General features: G+C 39.4%; 1 protein-coding gene across 1 annotated transcript in view; it reads left to right on the top strand.

Annotated features, from left to right (window-relative positions):
- Positions 1-700: 700 nt before the first annotated feature.
- Positions 701-14,170, top strand: part of LOC139764928 (zwei Ig domain protein zig-8-like) — a 128,369-nt gene continuing 114,899 nt past the window's right edge. The window contains exon 1 of the mRNA XM_071692009.1: positions 701-1,058. Coding sequence (XP_071548110.1) covers positions 995-1,058 — 64 coding nt within the window. The 5' untranslated portion in view covers positions 701-994. The remainder of the gene's footprint in view (positions 1,059-14,170) is intronic.

Raw genomic sequence — 14,170 nt, forward strand, 5'->3', positions numbered from 1 at the left:
GGATATAAAGAAGTGGTGATGCAGGCCGTTGTCATGTGTAGTGTCTCACCTGTGAAATAAGGTAATGGCAGATGATTACATTTTGGAATGTCTTATCCTTTAGCGGGTAACATGTACAAGGTAGTCATCTGGAGTGCCTCATCGGGGACGGTACATGTGGTAATCATTTGGAGTACCTTACCTGTTGTGAAGTAAGAGGTAATCATCTGGAATAAAACACCTGTGATGTAAAGTCGTGCCGTATTTGTAAAGTAGTGTCAATGGACGAAATGTTAATATACTATAACTTGAATGTAAGAAAGTTGCTTTACCTCTAAAGTATGGAGGTGCAGACGAGACACCCTCACTCCCTAATATCTGAGAGAGGAGCGGAGGTGCAGCACCTTTCTACCTCACCTGTGGGATAGGACAAGAGGTGAGTCACCGTTAGTGCTAATTGCGCTTCATTTCTTATTCGGTTATTCTTCTTCACGATGATGCGGATGAATGACCTTTACTGTCTTATCTGTGAGGTCGAGAGGCAGGGGTGAGTCGACATTTTTACCTCAACTTCGACATATGATCTAGAGGTTGAGTCAACATTTGGGCCTCACCTGTGGGTGATGACCTGGTCGGTGCGCCTGCCTGCTCACTGAGACCCGCCAGCCTCAAGCTCCCGGCCTGGAAGTGAGCGCTCCGCCAGTGTCAGTCCAGACGTCACTGGGGTAGGATGTGGCCGGCCCGCTCACAGAACCAACCTCTCCAGTAGCACCGAGTGGAATAGCAGTGTTTCGCCTCTAGCCTCATTCTTTGTACCCAACTAAAAGATGTTTTATGAATCAAAGATAATAGCTGAGTTTCATGTGAAGCTTTAAGAGAAAAATGATGTGGAAATAGAATTGTACGTTTACTCTTTGCAGTGAGCTTGAGTTTCAGTGTGGTAGCAAAGAGTATGTAGCTCAGGCAAAGACGTAGTGTTCATCATTATAGGCAACAGTTGCTGTTCAAGCCGAAGATGAAATCCCTAACCGTGATTCTTGTCGACGCCATTCTTGTGGCTTCCTTCATCGAGGACTCAGGTAGGTGCCGGTGCCTGTGGTTGCCTTTTTGCCTCTTTCAATATATATTTGCTTGAGCGAGGTTATCGAGATGACTGGAATATCTCTTGAGCTCTTCGAGGACACTGAAAATCGGTGATCCACCGGAAAAAGTTTATTTACAAGTTACAGAGAAAGGTAAGCAGATCGACACACCCATCATCTTCAACATAAAGGATCAAGTATAGAGACGCTTCGTACCACACAAACCAACGTATAGATTGACGGGGGTGTATGCTGGGTATGCCTGACAGCGATTCTATTAGAATTAACGTAAACCTTATTGGTACAATGTAATGCCAGTAGTGTCCCATTTTGACTTAACGCCAACATGGCCTCTACGCACTAACTTCTGTCATAGTCTCTTCATGAGTAGTAAAAAGATGAGGGTTCCTGGAGCCAATCCGTACTGTATATTTCTTTAGGATCATAGTCATGAACAAAATCAGCGGATACATCACACCACATCACCTGAAATTTCTATCAGCAATTCGCAAAATATTTCCATAGTTTGTTTGACTGCATTGGATCCTGAGTTAAAGTACACATACGGAGAGCTTTCTTATAAGTCGGTGCTTTAATGAGACTTTAGCTAAACTAGGAAAAAAGAAATCAGTTACAAGGTTAAAAGCCTCACCAATTTCACAGCGTCTGTTGGTCTTTTAGAGTGTCCAGCACTACAAATTTCCCATCCATGATACTGAAGATGCTGATGTATCAATAATAGCCATACTCTTGAGATCAAGTCCACCTCTCCTGCTAATTGCCTTTTCTTCCACACTACAGTCAGGACTTAGTTCCAGGGTAAGAAATTCAAACAAGAGAGAGTAAACAGCTTGTTCAAAGTCTAGAATCAGTACTGTACATTGTTAATGGATCGAACCAACTTCTATTGACTTGATTAAATCTTAAAATTATTTACATCTCGACATGACAACAAAGTACCGTCCGGCGTCTACCAAACTAGACAACACTCACTGTGTTGTTAGTGTGCTAGACGCCAGACGGTATTTTGTTGTGATGTTGAGATGTAAATAACTTTATTAAGTATTGGCACCTGATGAGGTGGATTGTCTCCACGAAACATGTCGTGCCACATGTATAGAAAAAAATTACATGTTAAATAAGATTATATAAACTCCTACTGAATTGCGATTTCACCTTAATATCTTTCATCACTGACTAGTCCGTGTGTGTGCATGTGTGTGTGTATGTGTGTGTGTGTGTGTGTGTGTGTGTGTGTGTGTGTGTGTGTGTGTGTGTGTGTGTGTGTGTGTGAATGAATTTGTTTTTGCAGGTTTCAGTTACGGAGGAGTCCTAATCAAGGCCAAACATTAAGAGGAAAGTACAAAAGGAGAGGGAATATCTAAGAGTTTATGGGGAGCGGGATAATGTGCCGATATCATCAAAATGACAGGTTGTAGATGTTAGAAAATACTTGTGACTTACGGAAACAAACAAGAGAGTAAGAACGAGAGTGTATTAGAGGAGTGGTAGGTAGCTAGGAGTAGTGTACCCTGCTTCAAAAGAGATTTAAGACTAGCCTGGAGGCTTAGTTTTAAAGAGAAAGTAAAACCGCCATATCCGACACGTAGGTTGTACCATAGCAGTCCTTTAACATTCTTAACTCAGGATGTTTGTATTGCTCTGCGGTTATTCATTCAACACATTTCCCACGATTGTCATTTTAGAACTCTCAATTCGGGAAGATTGATCATACCTTGGAAATATTCTACCTCTGTTTTAATCTCACTCCATGGTAAATATAATGTTAACAAGGACTTTAAGTTCTGTATGTCATTGCGTTTCTTAAGTTATTCTTTCTTGGCAAGACATTAGTGACCTCACATGTTCGAAAGTCTTGAAGTTTCGTAGCACATGTTTCCTTCCCATAATGATACTGTATGATATATCTAGAGAAAACAGCCTTAGCCCAGTGATTGCCAGTGGGTCTGGAGGAAACACCCGTAGTTCAGTGGTTGTAGGTGAGTCTGGATGAAACAGCTGTAGTTCAGTGGTTGTAGGTGAGTCTGGATGAAACAGCCATAGTTCAGTGGTTGTAGGTGGGTCTGGAGGAAACAGCCATAGTTCAGCGGTTGTAGGTGGGTCTAGTGGAAACAGCTGTGGTTCACTTACAACCACTACAGTGTCGTCGCACACTCATTCCAATATTGCTCTGGGTTATTGAATGTGGTCTGATGATCATAGGTTGTGGTAGTGTTATCTTTTTGGAGGTGGTCGCTGCTAGGGTAGGTCGTTACGGATAATAATAATGATAATAGTAATAATGATAATGATAATAATAGAAAATTAATGATAATGATGAAAATAACAATAATAATGATAATGATAATAATGATAATGATAATAATAATGATAATGATAATAATGATAATAATTATAATAATTGTAATAATGATAATAATAACAATAATAATATTTTTTTCCTTTTTTTTTCCAAAAGAAGGGACAGAGAAGGGGGCCAGGTGAGGATATTCCCTCAAAGGCCCAGTCCTCTATTCTTAACGCTACCTCGCTAATGCGGGAAATGGCGAATAATCTGAAAGAAAAAAAGAATAGTAATGATAATAAATCATTATTATTCTTATTGTAATTATCGTTATCATCATTATCATTACTATCATTATCATTATTATCATTATTATTATTATCTTTATTATTATTATTATTATTATTATGATTACCGATGTTTTTATTATCAATATCATCATTATCATTATAATATCATTATCATTATTGTTATCATTATTATTATTATCATTATCATTATTATTATTGTTATTATTATTATTATTATTATTATTATTATTATTATTATTATTATTATTATTATTATTACTATTATTGTTATTATTATCATCATTATTATTATTATTATTATTATTATTATTATTATTATTATTATTATTATTATTATTATTATTTCTATTATTATTATTATTATTATTATTATTATTATTATTATTATTATTATTATTATTATGATTATGATGAATATTATTATTATCATTATCATTATCATTATTATTATTATTGTTATAATTTTGATTATCATTAATATTCTTATCACTACCATTATTACATTCAACTTTTAATTAGCTATATCCAAAGGCTGAAAATGTGAGGGAAAACTGCATACAACTACACACAGGGATGGGGCTATAGAAAGGTGGTGAGTTAAGGTCTTCAAAGATGCAGAGATGGAAATAGATGTACAAGTTGCTCATGATGACAATGTTTGGGATGGACTTTTCTTAGCCTGTACCAGCCCGGATATACTAGTGTGAGGCAGAACTACAAGTCGGGAATGGACAGTCTTTGGTGACAGCAGGAGACTGTGGCGGAACACTGCAATAGATTCCTTCCAAACTGTCAGATGAAGTCCAAGTGATGGTTGGAGAGATTTGGGATGACCAGTATGTTTAGCATTTCTTGCTTAATAGGTTATATATGGGATAGAAGATGATTCTAGTGTGTCGGTGTCTGTAACGAATGGTTCTTGTTGTCTGGTTCCCACGGAGGAACACCAGGCGGGGGAAGTATATGCAAGTTTGGGAAGAATGTAAGTTGGAAAGAAGAGATGTTCGTCAGTTCAGGTGCAAGGTGGTCGTGCCCGAATGGTGGCTCATTGGTGGTAGTCTTTGCTGGAATTCACTGTAGGCAGTGTAGTAGTAAAGGATGGTCGTAGTTGTGTCGTGCTTGTAGTCGTCGTGATCACAGTTTGATTGATCGGCCGGTGACTTGCCAGCCCTTGTGAAGCTCGCTGGTCATGTCGCTTGTGTTTGCCTCATCCTTTTGATCAGTAATGGCATATCGTTGTTGATTCTGATCCTTATCAGTTGTTTCGCAGGAGGGAAGTATTAGAAGGAGGACGGTGAGTATAGGTCATCATATCTGAAGGCTTGATGTCAGCTTTTCGAGTCAACCATCAAGCTTGATACAATTTACGACTTTGGTTTGAGATCCATTATTCATCGTTCCCACGTTTAGATTATGAATCTTGTTAGCTATATTGCAAGAATTTCAATGATTTCTAAATTTTCATTACATATTCATTTTTAAGGTTAAGACATATGGGGTCTATATTGATAGCATATCAAAAAAATCAAAAAGTTGTGAATAGATCAGGCAACTGTGTTGCTTTTATGAGCACTTTTACGTTTGCTGAATTTTACTTCTCGGTAGATTAATGTATCTCGCTGAGCTCAATATCATGCTAAACTTGGCGTCTTACTTACTATCTTCCTGGCAAAAACGGGAACTTGCGACCTGACAAATACATTAAGTGATATATTGCATTTGCCTACAGCCACTGCACTTGAAGCACTGCGTTGAATATTTGAAAAATTTATTTAGAAATAATCTTAATTTCAGATTTTAGTTAAATTGTAACAGTTTTCTTTAGTGAATTAAGTGACAGAATACCGTTTACAATCAAAAGAAAACGTACATAGAAGTAAAGAAAAGAAACCATTACTCCTGAAATAGCAGACGAAGCAGGTGAGATTTGATTTTATTGTTTCTAACGCACGCGTCACCAATTTTCTACACAGTTTAACATGAAAAGCGGTTCCATGTTAAGGATCCTATGTCTTGATTAGCACTTCAGACACCGAAACGTGGTGTTGAATGTTTAATTTGCTGGAGGCAGATGTGGCAGAATTACATACAATATAGGTTCTCAAATTGACAAGAACTTACACGTATGTGGCACATCTGCGTGGATGGCAACCTACTGTATAGCCAAGTCAAGCAGACACCTCACACCATAATATTCCCTTCCTAGGTCCGAAGAAGGGGCGATGTGAGCGCGATTAGAAGTTTGATCATTGACACGGTACGAAGGAAAGTGGCAAGTGATGTGACACTGGACACTTAACAGTGAAAGCGGAGGGGTAACAAAACACTGCTTATGACAATGGACTGAGGAACTAGATGTGACAGTGATATGGGTAAACTGTGAGATGTATGTATGTTGATATAAAAAGAAACCACGCTCAGAAAAATACACGAAAATATGGTTTTGAGTGGATGCTTATTAACTGACTTGAAAGTGACTGTTACTACTAGAACCTACTTGATGGGTGCGGTTGACTGGGTATGAGAACATGTAATAAGAAAGCGTGAGAAACAGGAACAGGAAACGCTGTTCAAGAAACTAGAAAGTCCATAGTGTGTAACTGTGAAGACTTAGAACTTGCAACGGTGTGCTCGAGGCGACCTGAATTCACATACCATCACAGCAAGAAATTAGAACTCACACATCAGTGACTGCAGATGGTCATGTAACGGTAATCACAGAGGTTAATGGGACAGGAGACTGAAATGAGATTTTTATGTGGCCAATGCTTTCAGAAACGCCATGAAAATTATATGAGAGAAAATATCTATCATGAAGGTAAGATGATATATATTTGTCATAAAGGCAAGCTGAAATACCTGTTATAAAAGTAAACTGTTGTGCATTTGTGATAAGGCTAACTTAGGTATTTATCATGAATGTAAACTGGTGTATATTTGTCGTGAAGGAAAGCTGAGGTATCCGTCATATAGGTAACCTGATGTAACGGTTGTACTGCATGTATGTTAAATCATGATATACCTGGGAGTTATCTGTGTACATGTTCTTGACCTGTTCAAGTCTGCATAGTAAAAAAGAAATGGAATAAAATGTAAGAACGAAAGTGAATATCTGTGTTGGTAGAGTATCTTGACTATGCGTGCCATACCACACGTTACCAATGGTTCCTGTGTGGTAGGTAAATGAGCTTTGCAGAGGACAGAAGACATTAGACTCTAATGTCCCTTGCGATTAAGAGTACATTCTTCTGAAACACTTCGTGGCTTGTTTCTTTTCAAACGTCCATCTCAAGTTACAATTTCTGATATCCCGTTAAGTGATATTCCTCAGATCTTTTCATTAACCAGGGTTTCTTTTTTCTTATAACAGACGCATTGGATGTTTAGCTAAGGTCACAGGTGATTTCGAAAAAGAAAAAAAAATGATAATTGTGGATTTTGAACTTTTCAAGACTTTATAATAAACCTTCCTAATCTGCTCTGGGAATCATTTCGCATTTCTGATGCAGTTTGTGTGACCTCCGTCATAAGAAAACATTCTAGAGAATCTCCCGAGCCGCTTGCGGACGCGTCCATAACGGCACCATCTTTTGCGTATACGTCCAGGATTCTCCCCTCTAACTGTAAATATGGCCGTGATTCTCTTCGCTATCTGTGGATGCCTCATGAATCTCTCTGCTGTTTGTTGATGTGGCCATGAATCTGTTGTCTGTGGATGTGACCAAAACTCTTCCCGTCTTCTGAAGGTATAGTCATGATTCTTCCTGCTTACTGTGGATACTAGCATGACTTTCCCCACCAGTCTACGGAAACAACCATGATTCTCCCCATCAACTGCGCATACAGCCATGATTACCACGTTACCTTCGGATACGACCATCTGACACAGCTGTCGCTTATCCTAGCCTCTCCTTCCCTTTCTCACTACACACCCACTTCTCTCCCTTGCCATGTCGTCACCACTAACATCTGACACCAGAGAAATAATGTTTCATCATAGAGTTTTTGATTGCAACGGCAAAGCGCACTGCCCACACGATGAAAATCACCTGTTTTAACCAGCTCTTAAATCTTCCTGCTAGATGCACTTATGTCTTACCTGTTTTCCACCTAAAGAGTTGGATGGAGAGTCTGCACAGCGGTACCGACTTCCTTGTCTTTTGGCAACCTGACTGAGTGCTGGTGGCGGTTGGAACCCGTAGAAAGTAGCCGCAAACTTTGGGTTCTAAGGATTGGACGAGTGAAAAAGGAACGTTTTGTGGACGTATCTAACGGGTAGCCATTGATCAGTGTACCCAGACAACTACAAGTGACAGGAAGTGTCCACAGATAGACAAGCCAAGAGTGCCCACCTGCACCTTCTGAACCATGTGTCAAGGTCGTCCCACGGACTTTCTTGGTGTATTAGATGTGACACACGTCTCTTAAGAGAGAGCGAGCTTTAGTATTCATAAATCACAAGAAATAATAAGTGAAAATTAATTGCCTGTTTTTCCGGCAGGTGCTATTTCCTCATTATCATAGTAAACATTTTCCTTACTCTTGTCTGTTTCCTCTGCTTATTCACACTCGGCTGGCTTGCTTCTGTATATTTCATGCTTATATATCTTGATGATGATCTCTTTGTCCGTCTCTCTTTCTTTGTTCTGTCCGTCTGTCTCTAAGTTCATATGTGTGTGTGTGTGTGTGTGTGTGTGTGTGTGTGTGTGTGTGTGTGTGTGTGTTTCTTTGTTTGTTTGTTATCAGGTATATGTTTGTGTGTCTGTCAGTTTTTCTGTTTTTATCCTTATCATTGGTAATTTGTTTGCCAGTCTGGTTGTGCATATTTTTCTGTCTGTATGTTTCCGTCTTTCCATATATTTAAATAGAGACTACTTTGATTCTTACTAGGAAAAGTACGAAAAACTGTTTATCAACACATTACTGAAGATGCATGAATCTTTCATGCAAGGAAAGAGAATCAATACTACAGTTCTCGATTTAACTGACACAATTGACGAAGCAAACTACATGTTACCAGGAAAAGTAACGAAACAAACATCACAGGTAAGATAGGATGACGGATTCACTAAATAACAGAAAAGACAAGTACCAAAGAAACAATGTCAGATGGAAATGTTACATATCATGTGTGCTAAAAGGAAAGGTAGGAGCCATAAGCCTTCTTTATTGTGATACAGACATTGACAGGTGTAAACAGCGCTGCGTTGATGACGCCTGCAGTCATCAAAATAATACATTTGATGATGAAAAAGTGACAAAAAAAAAGAAAAAATGCAATTATCTAATAACGGGCAAAAGTGATCCTGATTGGACTTAATGAAGGTTTGTTTGAGCAGACAAGTAATGGAAGAAAACAATACATTGTGACGTCATATGAATTTTCAAAACGGAAAATGACAGAAAGTGAAATTATGTCCAGTGACATAGTCATCATGAACAAGAAACAAAAATTTAAAGAACATGTTGAGAAGATTGCATTATCGAGTAAGGAAAGTAATGAGTGGCATGGAATATGTCACACCAAGAGCACATCAAAAGATAATATCAAGGGTCCTGCAAAAAAAAGAAACTATTCTGTGTATTACCGAACTACCATGAAGAATAAGAAGCATGCATAAGCAAATCCTCAGATACTTCACCATGATCCATACACCGACATACACCATACACCGACCAATCAACAACACAGTCTTCCCCTTTCTTAATAAATTCAACTGCAATAGCATCGACTCACGCCGCCTTGCCGCATTTCATCTTCCGCAAAGTTTTCATCACCTCTTCTCTCCACATCAAACTAATCCCCATGACTTTCACACCCCGACCAAAACACCCAACAACTCCCACTCTATCATCAAAAACATTTGATAATTCTTCAAAATATTCACTCCATCTGCTCATTTCATCACTACCTGCGACCACTTCCCCTTTTGCCTTTTCTACATTATTTACTTCCTTCTATAACATCTTTTTACTTTCTCTAAAGTCTAATGGTACTTTCTCATCCCAATTATCATCTGCTCTCTTTTCACCCTTATATCTTCCTCTTGGTCTCCTGCCACTTTCTCTTATGCATCTTTCAATCATTTGCACTCCTTCCTGTAAACACCACCCGAACACCTCTCTTTTTTCTTTTATTAGCAGCTTCACTTCTTCATTCCACAACTCACTACCCTTTCTGCTCTGTTCACCTCCCACCTTTCGCATGTCACCTGCATCTCTTTCACATGCCATCACTGCTTCCCTAAATACCTCCCATACCTCATTCACTCCCCTCACTTCATTTGCTCTCACCAACACTCAACCTCTGCTGGTATTTCTTCACACAAGTCTCGGTTCGAAGCTCACTTTAATCTCACCGCTTTCTTCTCCCCGATTTTGTTTCCTCTTTTTCAAAAACCTTTACAAATCTTCACCCCCGCCTTTGCAAAATAGTGGTCAGACATCTCACCAGCTGCCCCTTTCAGCACATTTACAACTAAAAGTCTCATCTGAGCGCCAAAGCAAATGAAGACGATGAACCAATCAGAAAACAAAGAAGAGACGATAAAACACAAACAATAAAGGCAACAAACACCTATGGAACATTGGTTAAAGCAATTCTATTCTTGCTTCTAGCAGTGATGATGAAGCGGAAGAGACACATGCAGCAAGGTAGAGTGCAATGGAAGATAGTGAGAAGCATCACAAAGACAAGAGATGCCGATATCCTTGGTGTCCCCCAAGCAGTATCCCTAGTGAGCAGCTAGTCATTGGTGCTGGGTTTATCTATGAGGCAAAACGTAAGCGACTTTTAGAAGAAAAGGCAGAGACGCTTTTGTTTTGGAAGAAAAACTTGCTTATCTTGAACTTTAGACATTGAATGACTAAGTGATGAAAGAATAGCCGTAAATAGATAAGCAGTTAACCACTTTCAGAAGGGTAGAGTAGGTTGGGGAAAGTGGTTACTGTGATGCACGACGAGTTAGATCCCCGTCCCACATGCTGGTAACACAAAACTTGTATAGCTAAAACTCGTCATAACTAAGAAACTGCAATCACACAGAACTTTGTAACGAAAGTAGCTGCCATTTGGAAACGATTTATGTAATATAACGAATGAATAATTCTTAATCTATCAAAACACAGCAGAATATCCTAAAACATTCGCGTCCACATCCGCCAGGATGTCATGGTCTGAAATTTGCATCCGCATCCGCAAAATACATAAGCATGATATCCGCATACGTATCCGCGTCCACGGATATCTGAATTCAGACATCCGATACATCTCTAGTCTGGAGGAAGCTCTGGCTCGGAGAACGTCGATGTAAGCCTTCCAATCAGCCTGGAAACAGATATCTATGTTTTTCTTACTTTGCTAAAGGAGTATGTTGAGAGGCTCTGGAAACGCTTTCAGGAATGTTGGCAGTAGTAAGTGTGCTCGATACTCAGGCAGTCTTTTGAAGAGTGCCGTAAAACTGAGCTCTAGATATCATTGCATATCAATAGTAACTATTTACTCAGCAAGAGGGATGGAATGGTAACTCCTCCAGGGCCGACGCATGGGAAGGGGAGTTACCCCTTTATGTAAAGGTACCGGAAGGACATTTAATAATCAGGTTCCTCTCCTGGCTGCCATTTCTTTTGCGTTAATAAAACTTTGTGCTCTATATTTCTTCGGCCGTCTGGCAGGTTTCACTAGCTTTCCTGTATCGAGGGTGCTTTAGAGCAGTCAACTCGTACTTCCCAGCCTTGGGTGTTGGTTTATTTCTTAACAAAGGTTCATCAAAATGCATCTAGTGTGTGTGTGTGTGTGTGTGTGTGTGAGAGAGAGAGAGAGAGAGAGAGAGAGAGAGAGAGAGAGAGAGAGAGAGAGAGAGAGAGAGAGAGAGAGAGAGAGAGAGAGAGAGAGAGAGAGAGGCATAGGTATATTCAGATACATATGAATAAGATGACAATATATCAATAACGCTGACAAATTACATGGTAAAATTGTTTACAGATGGCATGACTTCTCCCTTCCTTATATTTCTTTCACATAGCTGGAAATCATACCCTAATGAAGCGCTTGTTTGTACATTTGTCTCGGTTCTCATCCGCGTATGGGAAGGCAGATCAAGACGAAACATTAATTATGTCATGTACAAAGGTTAAGAAGGAGAATAGCGAAAAGAAGATATCTTTTTCTGATGGAGCTGGCGTGTATATACTTCAGTATGTATCTATGTATTAATATAAAGAAAACAGCTCGGGTGGGATGTGGGTGGTGTGGTGTAGTGCTGGTGGTTGAGAGAGGATTTTTTTTTTCTTTTTTTTAAGGGAAGGGGTGGAGGGTGGTGGGCAGGGGAGTATTCAGTTTGATGGGATGAGGCGAGGACGGCCTGGGTGTCCACGGCCTACAACTTGTAGTTTTAATTGGTGAAACAAATTTCTTTGAGGGGTATAGAGGTCTAATTCCATTCTGTTGTAAGAACATACCTTGTGTAAATGGTTGTCAAGGATTTGAAAATGATATGTGTCGTCATCCCTACATATATTGACATACCCTAATTCATAAGAAATCTTGACAGTAGAAGAAATCAGGAATGCCAGTGAACCAGCAATGCACTGAACATTAACCCAGATTTGCTCAAACAAAAGAATAAATCACCAGATTTCCTTCATATACATGGATGGCTATGATCACTTCAAAACTTGGTCAGAGATTATTTGTATCATGTCACCATAAAATAAAAGATATGGACAGAATCTAACTGCACGTTCTGAAGATCTGTTTTAGTTGTAATTGTAAACATTTCTAGTGACAAGCCAGATGAACATCGAACATCCAAATATGATAAAGGATTCTGAAGGGCAAACTGAAAACGATCAAAATGTGTCCCAGTTTTTCTTTTGAAATGTAAATAAACTTGACACATGATTTCTTATTTTTTAGACGTTCTCCATCACAACCCCCACAATTCTATAACTGACTCTTTAGGTGTCGCGGGCCATCACTTGTTCTAACGGTAGTCATAACACTGTATAGGGCTTATATAGCGATTAGAATACATACAATATTCATACCACCACTAGTAGCTCAAACATTGCTCATAGACTACCAATAATTACTTATACATACTGACAATACCACCACTGGCTTATAAAGCTCTCAAAAGTTTGGAAAGGTTCATACAATGTTTTACAAACGTGCTTTATGCAGTGTCCACAATGTAAGTGATTCAAAAGACGTTGAAAACAACAACTATGGATCAACTAATTCTCACACCACCACCAATGGCTCACAAAGTTCTCAAAAACCATTACTAACTTTCACTGCTTTAACATCACAGCTCATATGGCGCTAGGTACATTACTATCGCCTCATACTTTCCTCAAAAAAATACTTCAGTCTCAAGCAATACTCATAAAACCACCAAATACTCAAACATATTCTTGTTATATTGCCTTATCTAATACAAGGCCCATAGACCTCTAGTATTCCATGAAAGCATACAACTCAACAAGATTTGCACACGGCTCTCAATAGTATATTTCAGCAGCTTTTACAGTCGTCGTAGCATCATTACTAACTCAAACATTATTCCTAGCGCCACTAGTCCGTACAATGGTTAAGGCTTATGGTTTATGGTGTAGCGGTTAACGTTCGTAACCGTAGCTAATTCACAGGCTCCACAGTGCTGGGCGCACAGGTTCCGGCATGTGGTCCACAATCAACCCAGCGGTTCATCCACCCCTAGGGAATGGTCGATAGGATGGGTACCTGGCTCAGGCATTACCCCAACTCTTTCATGGAAGTTGGGGAGTGGTGAGGGCTGTGAACCTTCCTTTAACGAGCCCTTCTTATCAAACTGTCATCCCACAAAATTTGGTTGGGTAAAGATATGTATCATAATCATATTGCCCTGTAAGATGTTCTTAATGTTTGAAGAGACTGAAACACATAGAACTGTCACCGTGCAATAAAAGTATATGAGGACTGTTGCGCCAACAATTATAGGGCACGGAGCTGGTCGAGGAGTTCAGAGGGATCCAGACACTCCCAGTTGGCAGCTGGTCTTCGCTTCTATTTCTCTTGTTTCTAGTGAGGTTTTTATCTACTGCGTCACCATCTGTATGTCTACTGCAGGCGACTTGATATAGATATATATGCATGTGAATATTTACATACATTTGATCTTTATGAACATTCTAGACTTACAGGATATGAATATTCATGCAAAGATGTATTTCACAAGAGAGCACGGACGATCTATGCAGGGTTAGTTTGTCCCATGTCAACTCGCTTACTTCACATATAATCAGACTAATGGGGAACATGAGCATAGCACAGGACTGCCTGATGCAAGCTGGCCCGTACATAGATAAGAGGATTAGAGTCTCGCAAACGACTGTATTTCAATGAAGAAAATCCTTAAGTAAACGGGGAGGGATATTTCGTACTTACAGCAGACTTAGCAGGCGGTCTGGGAGAAATGAAGCGCTTTTTCAGGTCAACTTAGACGGCTGTT

The sequence above is a fragment of the Panulirus ornatus genome, chromosome 4, assembly GCF_036320965.1.
Source record: "Panulirus ornatus isolate Po-2019 chromosome 4, ASM3632096v1, whole genome shotgun sequence".
Classification (NCBI taxonomy): domain Eukaryota; kingdom Metazoa; phylum Arthropoda; class Malacostraca; order Decapoda; family Palinuridae; genus Panulirus; species Panulirus ornatus.